The sequence below is a fragment of the Equus quagga genome, chromosome 12, assembly GCF_021613505.1.
Source record: "Equus quagga isolate Etosha38 chromosome 12, UCLA_HA_Equagga_1.0, whole genome shotgun sequence".
NCBI classification, from domain to species: domain Eukaryota; kingdom Metazoa; phylum Chordata; class Mammalia; order Perissodactyla; family Equidae; genus Equus; species Equus quagga.
In genome coordinates this window covers 20,602,703-20,617,081 of record NC_060278.1, presented here as the reverse complement: position 1 = coordinate 20,617,081, position 14,379 = coordinate 20,602,703, and the positions used below count along the sequence as shown (strand labels likewise).

The 14,379-nt window shown below is 46.9% G+C and overlaps 1 protein-coding gene across 6 annotated transcripts in view; it reads left to right on the top strand.

Moving 5' to 3' along the window:
• The window catches only part of CAMK1D (calcium/calmodulin dependent protein kinase ID), a 405,571-nt gene extending 391,910 nt beyond the window's left edge, over positions 1 to 13,661 (top strand). For all 6 annotated transcript variants that reach the window (XM_046680009.1, XM_046680005.1, XM_046680010.1 and 3 more), the window contains 3 exons: positions 6,862 to 6,949; positions 7,888 to 8,005; positions 9,565 to 13,661. In XM_046680009.1, the coding sequence (XP_046535965.1) occupies positions 6,862 to 6,949; positions 7,888 to 8,005; positions 9,565 to 9,683 (325 nt within the window). In that variant the 3' untranslated portion in view covers positions 9,684 to 13,661. The remainder of the gene's footprint in view (positions 1 to 6,861; positions 6,950 to 7,887; positions 8,006 to 9,564) is intronic.
• The last annotated feature ends 718 nt before the right edge of the window (positions 13,662 to 14,379 follow it).

The window sequence follows — 14,379 nt, the reverse complement described above, 5'->3', positions numbered from 1 at the left end:
AATCTTCTGAAGGCAGTAGCGACAAGTTAAGTGTGCAAAAGATAGCTGTAGCTTTTGCACTTCCCGTGAAGTATTTTAGGGTCATTTTTATTGAAGGTAATTCCCCAAGGAGGCATTAAGATTGGAGTTTTATTCCTTGAATTTATTATCCACTCGTGAGTGAATTGAGGTTATATATTCTTTTCCTTTTAAGATGCTTTTCAAGGTAGGTTTCTTCAACTCCAGAGGGATTAACTGCGGGTTTATGGCATTCCAGACGGCATTGTCAGCAGTGCCTGGCAGGCTACCTTCCTAGGTTTGACCCCAGCTTCACTGTCAACTAGCTGTGACTTTGGCTTTGTACTTAATTTCTCTGAGCCTCAATTTTCTCATCTTTAAAATGTTGGGGCCGGCCTGGTGGCATAGTGGTTAAGTTCGCACACTCCAGCGTTCGCTGGTTCAGATCACGGGCACAGAAGTAGCACTGCTCATCAAGCCACGCTGTGGCAGTGTCCCACATAAAATAGAGGAAGATTGGCACAGATGTTAGTTAGCTCAGCACCAATCTTCCTCACAAAAAAAAAAAAGAATAACCATATCTGGTTAAGAGGGTTGATGTAAGAAATAATTGAGATAATGCATGTGAAGGGTTTAGCACGATGTCTGGTACCTAGTAACTGCTTCGTTAGGCTGTAATTATTAAAGCACATGAGCATGCATTCTGAAACAAAGGCCAGGAGTGGTCAAATATCCAATATAATGGAAATAAACAGACCTTGACTTCAGGAGAAGTTTCCCCTGCGAAGCACTCTAGAAAACCAGCCCCTTGTGTGTTCCACCATCTCCTGTGGCATTTCCTACTGTCTCACAGGCTGGGGACCTGCTCACAGGTGGTGTCATGACAGCATTTTCATTTATGGTCACATAATGTCATTTATTGACTCTTCTTGTGTTGTAGGCACTGTGCTAATTGCTTTAAAATAGCATCTCATTTATTTTCTTTAGAATACCCTGTAAGGTAGGTTTTGTCTCTATTTCAGAGATAAGGAAATAGCTTTAGAAAGATAAAGTAACTTAGCTAAGATGACACAACCAGCTAATGGCAAAGCCAGAACTGGCGGGTTGCAAAATGAATGCTCTTCGCTTCCATGTGGAATGAGAAGGAAAAGGGAAAGAAGGTATGGGGTAGAGGGCAAAGAAAGAAATTTCTGAATAAGGAGGCAGTTTTGATTGTATATCATCTTGATATATATATATATATATATATAATTTTTCTTTTGAGGAAGATTAGCCCTGAGCTAACATCTGCCACGAATCCTCCTCTTTTTGCTGAGGAAGACTGGCCCTGAGCTAACATCCGTGCCCATCTTCCTCCACTTTATATGTGGGACGCCTACCACAGCATGGCCTGCCAAGTGGTGCCATGTCCGCACCCGGGATCCGAACTGGTGAAACCTGGGCTGCCGAAGCGGAACGTGCAAACTTAACCGCTGCACCACTGGGCCGGCCCCTTGATATTTTTTAATAAGTCATTTTGGACCGTAGGTCAAAATATGTGACCATGATGATAATAAAGGTTTTCTTACTGTATAAACAGTAGACCTTTAAAGCTGTACAAGACTATTTTTTTATGTATTTTTTATTTTATATAATACATAGTAATATAAATATAATAGAACATATAAATATATAAAAATATATTGGTATATTTATTTATGTATTTTGATATAATTGATGTCCAACACTGTATAAATTAAGGTGTACAGCAGAATGACTTAACATTGGTATATATTGTGACATGATTACCGTGATGTTTAGTTAACACCCATCACCTTTATAGAGTTACAAAAAAATGATGTGTTTCCTTGTGATGAGAACTTTCAGGATCTCCTCTCTTGGCAACTTTCAAATACGCCATTCAGCAGGGTTAACCGTAGTCATCAGGCTGTGCATCACATCCCCAGGACTTATTTATCTAGTTTGTATGAGACTTTTGGGATTATCTCGTAGAGGAGGAAGATGAGCTCAAAAGAAGGGAGGTGATTTGCTGTCTGGTTCCTGTTCCCTCATCCAGCCTCGCTCTGTAGGAGGCCGGAAGGAGGCCAGTTAAAACCTAGGCTCTCCCTCACTAGATATTTTTGAAAAACCAAAGAAGGATGAGGTGGGTTTGACTCAGGGGCCTGGAAGAGTGGGCAGGGTGGGCTCAGGAGAAGGAAGAAGGACTTCACAGAGGTGCCAAGCCTCGCCCTATGAGACGGCTTTCGCCAGGCCATCCAGGATGAGGAGAGGATTCCGGACCGAGCGAGCCACCTGGGCCACACGTGGGGGCTAAACCACGCATCCATCCTCGGTGCCCCAGTATGCGGTATTCCTGGAATAAGACCGGGCAAAGGAGCCGGGTGCGAGGGAGACTAGAAAGGAAGGCAGAAGCAGCGGGATTCTGGTGTGAGCTCTGGTGCAGCCTCTTGAGTTCAAGTCCTGGCTTCAGCTTTTATTACCGTGTGGGCAAGCTCCTCGGCCCTTTGGGGCCCCGCTGTAGAACTGGGATGACAAATAACAGCAGTACATCTTCTGTCAGGCTTTTCTAGGGATGGAATGAGATAATACATACGAAGAAGAGGAGTGCTAATAAATCTCCAATCTCTAGGAGTTACTGTTATTTTATTATTGTACCAAGGAATTTGGTCTTTTCCATTTGGGCAGTGGGGGCCCCTGACAGGTTTGAAGCAGGGTGATCAGATTTGCATTGTAGAAAGCTCGCCTGGCTGCAGGATAGAGGCTAAGTCCTTTGAATAAGGGGCGCCGGAGGATGGCAGAAAGGTGCAGACTGGAGATGGGGAGGAGGCTGGCCCAGAGAAGGAATGACAGGGCTGGAGAGGATGGAGGAGACCGTGGAGATAGTCCAGGGCCTGGGAAGCCTCTGGTTTTGGGCAGAGCACTGGTGGGTGGCAGAGGCAAAGAGGGGTCCAAGGTTATTCCCAAGTTTCCATTTCAAGTGGCTGGGAGGATGACTGTGCCGGGAGAACAAGCAGGCTTGAGTGAAAGGGATGAGGAGGTGCAGGGTCATCTAGATGGAGATCTGTGGTGGGTGCTTTGCTGAATGAGTCTGGAGCTCAGGGGAGAGGTTCAGCCAGAGACAAGGATTTCAGAGTCATCAGCTTGGGTCACATTAAGACGTAGCATGTGAGCTGCACAGAGAAAGTCTTTCTTACTTCAAGGTGGTTTTTCTCAATGCTTTATAATTTTCACTGTGAATTTCAAAATTCCCAGGAAGTCAAACATTAGAAATTGAAAAAAATCAATGCATTTGACTCAAGCATCACTGAAACGCCCCACTTGCCTGTATTTATGATATGCTTGTTTCTTTTATGTAAAACTGCCCGGCCGAAGGAAAACAGAGATTCAGCTGACAGCTAGCAGAAAGTGGAGTAATTATTCCAGTGAAGCGTAGCTTGATCAACATCCCCATTCTGGAAGCTTTGGTCTCTGTATATCGATGATATCCAGAGGGCATCATTTCTTATTCTGCATCTGCTCTTCCAGCTTAATCAAGGCCACCTGGGGCCAGGAGAGGCCTCTGGAAGTCACAGACACCTTCCCTTAGCCTCGAAGCAGACCACTCCAGGCTGGAGAGGGCTCCTTTCAAAGCTGTCCTCATAGAGGGCAGTCAGCCCATCTTACCAGGTGTTTCCTGAGCCGCGAACACTGCAGGTTTTGCCTTTCTCCTGGTGGTGCATGGTAGGGAGCCAACAGGACGCTGGCTGCTGGACAAAGAGTAGGAATGACAAGCGGCGGGATAGGAATCCATTTCTGGTTTCAGGGAAGCACCTTGACGGGGTTCAATTATCTGGATCGGATTCTTCTGAACCTCTGTCTCCAGTTTCATTGGCAAGGAAACCAAAGTGACAAGCCTGGGTATCCATGCCCCAGGTGATACTTAGCCGATGCCGTTTCCATGGCAACGGCAGTATGCTTACCTGGGGGGACATCGCGTGTTGGTCAGGCCAGGGTGGCATCTGTAGCTTCTCCTCAGTGTTCATGGACACCCCTCCCCTCTTCTGGGTTCCAGCCCGCTGAGCTGTGGTTGACCATAGGGATTGGGCTGCAGCCCAGGAGTCTGAGATACACCCCAGGCATCCCCAAGCCCGTCTTCAGCAAGTGTCTGGGAAAGCAAAATCAGAGTTGTGGAGGCAGAGCAGACCATGTACAAAACACAAAAACACCGAAAGGCAAGGAAGGATGACCTGGATGATCAGTGTGTGTGGAAGAGGTAGCAAGACAGGCCGCACAAAGCATGATTTATATAAATTCCATCTACGGTGTTACTATAAGAGTGAAAACTAGAAAGCAAGGGAGAATAGGACACCTGGATGGAACGTGGGTGCCCCTCACTTTATGTGTGTGTGTGCCTATGTGTGTGTGTATACAGATTTATAAAGAAGGTCTTCTATATCAGAGGCTTTCAATTCCTAGGACAGTAGAGATGACAAGCATGATCCCTTCCAATTCTGAGCTTCTGTGCCTCCAGTTTCATTGATGAATAATGATGGAGCTAGTAGCACTGAGCATCGTGAGTGTCACATGCTGTCACTGTAAACATCCTGGCTCATCAGGAGCTGCAGCAGCCATTTCCGTTGTGGTGCCCGTTTGAGGACGATCGTGTGCTGTCAGGGCCCAAGCTGGCTGCACCTCCCCAAGAAGACTTCCTAATGGGAGCCTCTGGGCCACCGTCTGCCCTGCTGGATCCTTCACCAGCTGCAGCACACCCTCGGACTGTGGGAAGTCAGCATGGAACATTCCTAAGATAACTGAGAGTTTGCATTTTCCTTACATCTCAGCCCATCCTAACCCACAGAGAAGGGAGTCTCCCTGACCCCCTCGCTGGGCTGTTTGGTTTGGAGCGTGGCTGTGCCCTGCGGCAGTGCTCAGCCCGAGGAATTCCATACTTCCTACCACTTCTGCCCGCTTGTTTCCAAGAAAGAGCTGGCCACGGACGCATTGGAATTGGCCTCTTTTTCTGAGGATGTAGCTTTTAAAAAAAAACGGTGCAACAGGAAACCCTCACATGTGCTCTCTAGGAGAAGCAGCCTAATAAAGATGTCTACCGTCCCCTCCCTCCTCGTTACTCTTGTTTCAGATGGATTTGCTCATTCAAATATCCTATTTCTATTCACTGGTGTGTGTCTGGGGGCAGGGGGCGATTGACAGCTGTTGGAAATGGAAACCTGGTTCACTTCGGTTCACTTCTGAGCATCTTCTTGGCTAAGTATTTTCAGCCCTGCTGGGAAAATGAGAGAAGTCTATTAAGGGGGGGTGGCTTTTAGCTGGGAATATCAGGCTGTGTTCTAAACTTAGGCCCAGCCTGGCACAGATTTAATGTCCAGTCCATCAGCCATGTTTTCAATTCTAAAGTAAAAGCCTGGGCAGGTGGGAACATTTTTTTTTTTCAGGGATGATTTTTTGTCTGAATAAGCCCTCAGCTTGTTCCTTTCATTTCCCAAAACAGTTAGATGTAGTAGTCTGTGGCATCCAGGCTGTTTTGGGTCCAGAGCCATCTGGGTCCAGGACATAACGGGTTTCTCCACTTCCCAGTCATCTTCCAGCCAGAAAGGATGGTCAGTGTCCCTGGCATCCATCTGCCCCTTAACTTTTCCAAGATTCAATAAATTATTTCTTAGGCATCAGATACCAACTTAGAATTTAATAGTTTGGTGCCAAAGGAAAGGCAAGATGGAAGGATCCAAGCTCTGAGAAGACTGGGAGCAAAACACGGCTTCCTCTGAAACTGGGGGGAAGGCCAAGTGGTTGAACGTAGAGGGAGGATGGTGTTGAGGGTGAGATGGGATGTGTAGGAGAATGAGCTGTGAGCAAGCTCCTAATTGATCGATCGGTAAGACCAGAGATTGTAAGCTAAGAGAGAGAAGAGGGTAAGGTGGTAAAGCAGAGGGAGGTGTAAGACTGGAGAGAGAAGGGGGAGCCGATAAAGCAGAGGAAGAAAGTAAAAGGATGAGGGAAGCTCTAAAGACAGAACGTAAAGAGCGAAACTACCTTCTTCCCTGTTTGCAGAAGGCTAAAGAACAAGCAAAAACTAATGCCTAGTAATATCAAGGGCCCAGCTGAACATAGAGTGGACATGGCCCTGGCAGTTCTGAGACCCTTTCTAGGAAATGCAGGAGTAGAAGATGTGTCAAGCAGGGCTGAACTAAGGCTGGGAGCCCTCTCCCTGAGCACAGAGAAGCTGAGGGGCACCTGGTGTGGTTGTGAGTGAGAACTCGGCAGAACATGGCAGAGATTGGTTCAGCTAGGGTGGAGCCAGAACGGAGCTGTGGGCCCAGGGATGTGAGCGAGTGCATGGAGTGGAGGTTGTGGCAAGAGCAGAGAGGAGGGGCCTTGGGTAGGAGGAAGCTGGGAAGATGGCCCCAGATAGGGATCTGGCGGTCAGAACAGACAGGGAACACATTTGAGACCTCAGAGGTGAAACACTGCAAGATGAAAGCTGGTGTGGAGGGAGAGGGAGGGAGAAATAAGGGAAACTGAATTCAGGTTGCAGTGTCATTGTGGATTCTGATGTTGCAGGAATTGGGGTCAAAAAGGGAGGAAGCGGGAGCCAGGCAGAGAGGTCCACCTGGAGGGTGCTGATCCATCCTGGAGAGGATGCAGAGTATAGATGTAGCAGGGACTTGGCATGCGGGGATGGCGGACGGTGTGTTCAGACAAGAGCCGTAGGGTGAAGTAAGCAGCCTGCAGGGGCAGTGGGAAGGCAGCCTCTCAGTGAACCTCAGGAAAGGGGTAGGATCAGACTTCCTGGGAAAGCAGCTTGGGGCCCAGTGCCAGAGCCCCCCAAGAAACTCTTTTGAAAAAGCATCTTTGCCTCGGTTTCAGGATCGCCGGTGACACAGCCCTCAATAAAAACATCCACGAATCCGTCAGCGCCCAGATCCGGAAGAACTTCGCAAAAAGCAAATGGAGAGTAAGTCTTGCCGTTCATTAAATCGCCAGTGAACTTAACCGCTCGCCCTACAGTTTGAGCATTGCTGATTTCTAAAGGTTACTGTCACCCAAATTTGATGAAAATCCTCAGAACCTCACCCAAATCACTCTGCTAATTTTAACCAGTGACAATGAAGACTTGAAGGGGAATATCACGGCATGAGAGGGATCAAGTATGAGATTTGACACTTGTCTGTGATTCAAAAATAGCAATAGTGCCCGCTCTTACTCACCCGCAATTTCCTAAGAACATAATCCTTGCTGTCTTCCTTCACTTTGCTGGAACTTTGAATAGTCAACTTTTATTGCAGTGAGATGAAAGGCAAAAAAACAGGAAGTCCCAGTTGAACTCATCAATATTTTCTGGTAAAAATGTGATGGATTTAAACCATTGAGGTTTCGTGATCGTTGACTAGTAACCTAAACCCTGTGTTCCAAACAGCGTGGGTGATTAAGCTGGCTGTTTTTCCATGAGAGACTGTACAGAAACAAAATTAATTCCACTGACCTACTTTATTTAGAGGAAACGCTATTATTTAGGACAAAAGCACCAATAATAAGAAAATAAAAACTATTTTAAAACATCATATTTTAAGGTCCTATATTATTATAATATGCTTTTATTCTAAAAGTCCCTTCTCTTAACTTACAGAATTAGTTTACATTTATTCTATGTTTATTATGTCATAAGAAAAATATTTTTTTAATCTCCAAAATAAATTTTGATGGGGGGAGGGGTCAAATAAATTCATGTACTTTGGGAAGAAGAGGCAACATAAATTCTTTTCTCGAGCATCATGAGAATGTTTTAAGATGTTTGAAATGCTTACGGGAACAGGAGAAGGAATGGAAGACAGTCTGAGTCTTTGCTAATTCTCTGGAATATTTTGTCTGCTTTTTTCCTTTCTTAAATTTCAGCAAGCATTTAATGCCACAGCCGTGGTAAGACATATGAGGAAACTACATCTTGGCAGCAGCCTGGACAGTTCAAATGCAAGTGTTTCAAGCAGCCTCAGTTTGGCCAGCCAAAAAGATTGTGCGTATATAGCAAAAACAGTGCTTTTCAATTGGCATTGAAGACAAATCTGGGGTGTTTCCTGAGTACCTGCTATTTTTTGGGCACTTTCAAAACTTTATCTCATTTAATACTCCAACAGCCCTAGGACATTATTTAATTTTTTCAAAAATTTAATGTTCTGTTTATCGAGGAGAAGTCTGTGACTCAGTCCCACACAGCCATGTCTGTCTGGACGAAAGCCCAGGCACGTTCTGATCTATCTTCTTCCCCAGTGATTTGCTTCTCATTGTGCAGTGGCTCTGAGGGGCCGAGAGAGGGATGGCAGAGACTCAGGACAGCCTGGTCTCACTGACTTTTTATTGATATTTTTTGATGAGGAGGATGATCATTGGAGCTGATTTATGTTCAAGGCATGGGCTTTGCAGTCAAAGCAATGGTAGTAATATTTCATGATGCTTCATCTTTGCGTGGAATATTACATCATTAAGAGCACACTTACGCTCTCCTTATTTCTCTCTCCCACGCCCCTTCTATATATTTATCTTCATCTCGTATTAGGCCATTCCACTCACTCCTCTCCACTTCACAGCAGCTGCCTTGATGGTCCCCCTCGGCCCTCATCTCCCTAATCATTGAGCACCCTTCAGCTTGGTCTCACTCTGGGCATCACATTTCTTCCCATTTCCCTTAGAAAAGAGTTCCCTTCCTCTCTAAATAGTCCTCCCATCTCATTCGGGAATGTCCAGCCCTTAAATTTTCCCAAGAATTCTCCCTGAGCCAATCACACACAGTATTAGACCCACGTTTACGTGTCAGTGTAGATCCTTTCCACCCTCTGGTCAAAGGGAACCCCACAATCAATCGTTTCTTTGAAGATTCGCACAATGACTCTGACAGCCATCTTAGTGAATTATTTTATCCATTTCCTTATGTCCAAGCCTACAAGTGCATGGAGTGGGGCGGGGGATACACTCCGGGAGTGAAGGAACAGAGGATTCATCCCACATCGGGACCTTCCGATGCCAACACATCCACTGGGGAGCATTGTAGGGCAGCCTGTGAGTTTTTCTAGGCCAGGGGACTGCTGAGTTCACACAGAAATAGGGGCACAGCTGCGTTTCAGTGTGCCGTGTGTCACAAATGCTTCTTAACCAAGAGTACAGACAGCACAGCAAGCACGATCAGAAAGGGACATTGCATGCTTGCTTCGTTCTCAAAATCCCTGCTCACAGAGCTGTTGTAAGAAATAAACAGTTCTCATAATGATGGTATGTACTCAACACCTAGCCCGATGCCTAGTACATAGTAAGTGCTCAGTAAATGGAACCTATCCTAATATGAAGGCTAAAGCATGTTGTGTTCAAATACAAAGCAGTTACCATAATGAAAAAGGAGGGGAGAGTTGAGTCTAAGAAGAAAGCCTTTTGGAACACACTGCTAGTGTTTTCCTATAGGCAGGTGAAAATTGAGAGTCAAGTGCATAAAAGTGGGGCCCCCACGAAGCCTTGCAGTGGGAAGGGGGAGTGAGTATTTCCTTCTGAAGCTTTGAACCCCTTGTGTCCACTGCCCCTCTGCAGGTCTGGCACCCTCCACGCTCTGCAGTTTCATTTCCTCTTCGTCGGGGGTCTCAGGAGTGGGAGCGGAGCGGAGACCGAGGCCCACCACTGTGACGACAGTGCACTCTGGAAGCAAGTGACTGGCTCTGGAGGTGCGGCCCAGGGGGCAGGGCCAGGGAAGGGGGCCCCCGGGGGCCACCAGCGCCACCAGCCACTCCAGAGGGATCCCACCTTGCATGGTGCGCCTTCCTGCACAGGACTGGAAGACAGAAGTTTTTTTATGGCCATATTTTATACTGCAATTCTGAAGTGTTCATTTCTCACAAACTGTACTGACTCCAGGGAGCTGACGGAACAAGATCTGGTGCTGTATGTACTAATCTTGCAAAGCTCTCACAGAACGGACTTTCTTCGTCCTCGCCCCGACACCTGTCATTTCCACTCTTCTCAGTATAGGCAACCGTCTATGTTGTATTTTTCCATTAATGACAAAAAGAGGTTTCAACTGGATTATTTAAGTATTGGTAAATATTGTGCATTAGGGTTTTTTTTTTTCCTTTTAAGAGATGTGTCCTTTCGATATAACCTTCTTAGTTCTATGACCTATATCTTTCGCTCGTTGGTAGTAGAGTTTTATGTTAACCTTTGAGAGATTTTTTTGTGTTTCCTCCAAGGGAAATTTAAAGGCATTTTTAAAAATTCTAATAAGAGGATCAAGATGCTGTCTCCAAGCTTTGCTTCTGTTCCTTCCCTTTCTCTCCCCTTCCTTGGAGGGGCGGCTCTCTAAGAAGACAGCTTAGGGCTTCTGCAGGCCTGTCTTCTCTGCAGGGCAGATTTGGGAGGGAACCTGCAGAAAACTTTTCTTGGCAGCTTCTCCAGCAAACCCTCGCCAGCCAGAGACCCTCGGGGCCTCTTGTCCTCAGCAGTCAGAAATGAAGAAGCCTGCTCCCCTGAGACTGAAGAATAAACTTCAGAGGCCGGACTTGCTGTGAAGGAGATGCCCGCCCTGCAGAGATTTAAGAGCATCCCTTACGGAAGAAAGAAGACGGCATTTGGTCTAAAGCGAACTTCCCACCCAGCTCTCCTTGCTCGTGAGGGGTCACACACGAAAGCTCTTCTCTCAGCTATGCAGTTTTAAGATGAATCTCTCTCTTTTTTAAAAACGCATTTCTAATCTTAAAATGGCCTCCAGCTCACATAAGTTGTTTCTGCAAATTTTTACCTTGTTCTTTATGATGTTATCCGGCAGAGGAGAGTCAAATGGCCTTGGAAAAGAATCCATTTATCTAGGGCAGTAAGGAGAGGTGACCTGCAGAGCAAGCAGGACACTGGCCACCACACTGATGGCCTGAGCGTGCCTCAGCCAGGCCCAGCTGGTGCCAGAAGACGTCCCTCTGAGCAGGGGAATGTGAAAACCAAAGACCTGTCATGGTGGGGTCACCAAAGATCCCACCTTGCCCAGGACTGAAGGATTTCCCTGGATGTAGGACTTTTAGTGCTAAAACTGGCAATGTCCCGGGCAAACGGGGCCACGTCCTTCACCCACGTGGTGGATAGGATTGCAGGGTAGAGCGAGCACAGTGTGAAACCCAGGGCAAACCACTCTTCAAGGAGGCTTCAAGGATGCTGTCTTGTAGTGGCAAGCAGGTGGCTCCACATGCCAGCTTTGCAGAAGCCCTCCTTTGGCCCTCCTGCCCGTGTGACACCATGAGTCTACATTCTGCACAGTCAGCCTTGAGCCTGTGGGTATCCCTGTAGGTCCACCTGATGGTCCAGTAACTTTCCTGGCTGTTGTCCTCATGTCCTTCTCCTACATTTGGCCACACTCGGCAGGTCCTGTTGGTCAAGCCATCATTGTCACCTTGACCTATGTCCAGGCTAAATGTTTAGTGATAGCCCCCCCCCACACACACAGTGTTACTAGGTTCAGCAGCTCCAGCCTGCCTGTCTTTGGGCACCAGTGCAGGTATGTATAAAAGCAGCCAGGAGGACAGGTCAGTATTTTGAGGCGTCGGCCACCATGGCCCAGGGGCCCACCCAGAGCCTTGGCCAGTTTTGAATCTTCACACAGGAGAAGCCACCCTGGAACCATCGCTCCCGGGCTGAAGACAGGAGCGATGGGATTGTTGCCTCTGCGCTTCTGCCGGCAACACTCCCTCCTCTGTATGATTTCCATGGAGTCCTGCTGGGTTTGCTTTGGATGCATGAAAGGAAAATGAGGGCCGGCAAAGGGCAGCTCCTCCTGCTTCCATAAACAGAAGTAAGATGTACTCTTTCCCAGGGTCGCACAGTCACTTCTGGCAAGGGAAATGAAGGTCCTCTGAATCAACCAATGCACGAAACTTTTGCATGTTCTTCTGAAACAGTACTGCTTCCACGTTCTGTCTCCTCACACTCTGCAGAGTTTGCCTTTTCCTTAAACACATTCCAGACCAAACACTGTTCAGTTTGTTTCTAAAAAAAAAAAACAAAAAACAATGTATATACCTGTCCGTAACCCACCACTCTTTTAGGGGGCACCTGGTCTTAGGTTGGGGCTGCAAGTGTACCTGACATTTGCAAAAAAGGATTCCAATCTTCTGATTTTCAGAATTGAAAATGTTGAGATAGAAAAGGTGAATTGGCAGATTCCCAAAAGGGCACTTATTTCCTGAAGATGCCAAGAAAACTAGTCTGCAGATGAGTTAGCTTGAAAACCTCTCCTGTGGACAGCAGGCTGGGAGGAGAAAGAGGAATAGGGAGGCCCACGCCCCATTCAGCCCAAACCTTCTTTGTGGTCCCAGTGCAGCGCCATCTGCAGTCCGGGCGTGGGCGCAGGAGCCCAGCCCCACTGTGAAGTCGGCCCTGCATGCAGACCAAGGCCTGGCCCGCCCCCTGCTCTACACCGAACTAGACGGGAAGACACATTAACTCTTCCTGGCCATCCCTGCCGCCTGCAGCAGGAGCAGCTCGGCTTGTGGCTCTGGGGGACTCCGCTTCTGCAAACCCAAAGGCTGTGCATTTGGCAGCCAACCCCGCAGCATGTGGCTGCCAGGTCTGGTTTTGTGGACAAAGCAAAGTGTGGAATGGCTTCTCGGTGTCTGTATCTTTCTACACCAAAGGGACAAACTGTTGCGTTCCCCCTTTGTACTAATGCCGCTTCTGCATTCGCCACCTCCGTTTTTAACCTTTTGGTCTCCAGGGAACTTCTCATACAATGATTATGTCTCCTGATTATTTACCGAATTATTTTACTTAGAGGTGATTTTATTTTCTTATGGGCAGGAAAAAAGAAAATGAGAGGACTGTTTGAGCCTTTGGTCATAGAGATAATACATCATGAGGGATTTGAAAGCCCCAAACACTAGATAAATTATTTCTCCAAGGAAAACCTTCATCCAGACAGACTGAGATTCTTATGCCCGCTTAGTGGCCCTGCCCTTTGGGGAGCAGGGCGCTGGAGCAGGTCTGGCAGCCAGGCTCTTGGGAGATAGAGAGAGAGAAACAGAAGAGGAGCATCCGCTCAGATGACCGTCCTCCACCCTGAAGCCCACCACGCTCCTTCCCAGGGCCACTGGCCTTCAGGGTGGCATCAGATGTGTCCAAATGGCGACAGAAATGCTGCAACACCACAGCAGCTTCTTTATTTTGAAAGAGGGGGCGGCTTGTCTCAGAGAACATTTATCTTAATCCCACGTTCAGGTTGGAAGACACAAAAGGTACACTCTGTCCAGAATAAAATTTGGAACAATTTCTAAATTGGCTTTAGTCACTACAGATAATGTCATCGCCCTTCTTGCAGCTTCCCCAACAGTGAGCATGTTTTCCAAAAGCTTCCAACGTCAAACCCAGGAATGTTCCTGTGTCTATTATTACCAGGCTTGTGATTGGTTCAATTTTTCCATAAAAACATGCTTGTCCAAAAGAAGGGAAACTGTGCATTTATTCCATGCATGTAATAAACTCTGCAAGAAGTTTAACCCCCATAGGTTTGCGGCACTGCAAAATTGTTAATGGGCCTATGTAGCAAATGATTCTCTGCCTTGACAATCATGTACACATATCACAATTTCTATCATAATGATAATGAGATTGATGACTTCTTGTTTTCCTCCAATAAAGACAATTAATCACCTTCAGATGTATGTGGTTTCTTTCCTCCATAAAGAGCAGGAGGTGGGTGTTTCAAGAGCTCTCTCTTTCCTCCTCTCTCTGAAGTTTGGATTTGAAGGAAGGAATTTGAATTGAGTCCCTAGAAACCCATGAGGTCCCCTAAATGTTTCATACATCTGGCCCAATGAGCAGGAAGTGCCAGGGATGGGGGAAGGGGCAGGCACATCTCGGCTTCCTGTTTGAGGATGGTGCCCACGTTTAACACCTTGCTGGATAGGAAAGCTCCCCCTTTTCTTTGCTGCTGCAGGAGGTGGCTGGAGGGGGCCCAGAAACTGAAATCACACTCACTAGGTAGCTCTTTCTGAGTCGGGGTTGAGTGGGTAAGTAATACTCCCATACACATTCATTTTCTCAGACAGCTTTGGAATTCTCGATGCCCCAAGAAAGATTCTTTTCTGAGCCAAAGGCTGGCTGCTATCTTTTTTTTCGTGGTAAGGGGTGCTACAGTTCACAAGTCATCAAATATATTGTGAGGATTGGGTCTGACAACCAGAGTATTCCTCCGATCCAAATAGAAGTGATTGTCTAGGGGGAGAAGTGAGTTGAATGTGTGTTATAGAAATGTGTAATTAACACTGCCCCACACAGCCAGTATCAAATGAAAACAGCATGGGCCTTCATGGAAATAAGTGAACCCCCAAAGAAATGTAGTGTACACCATCTGAATTCTAGCCTTTTCTTAGT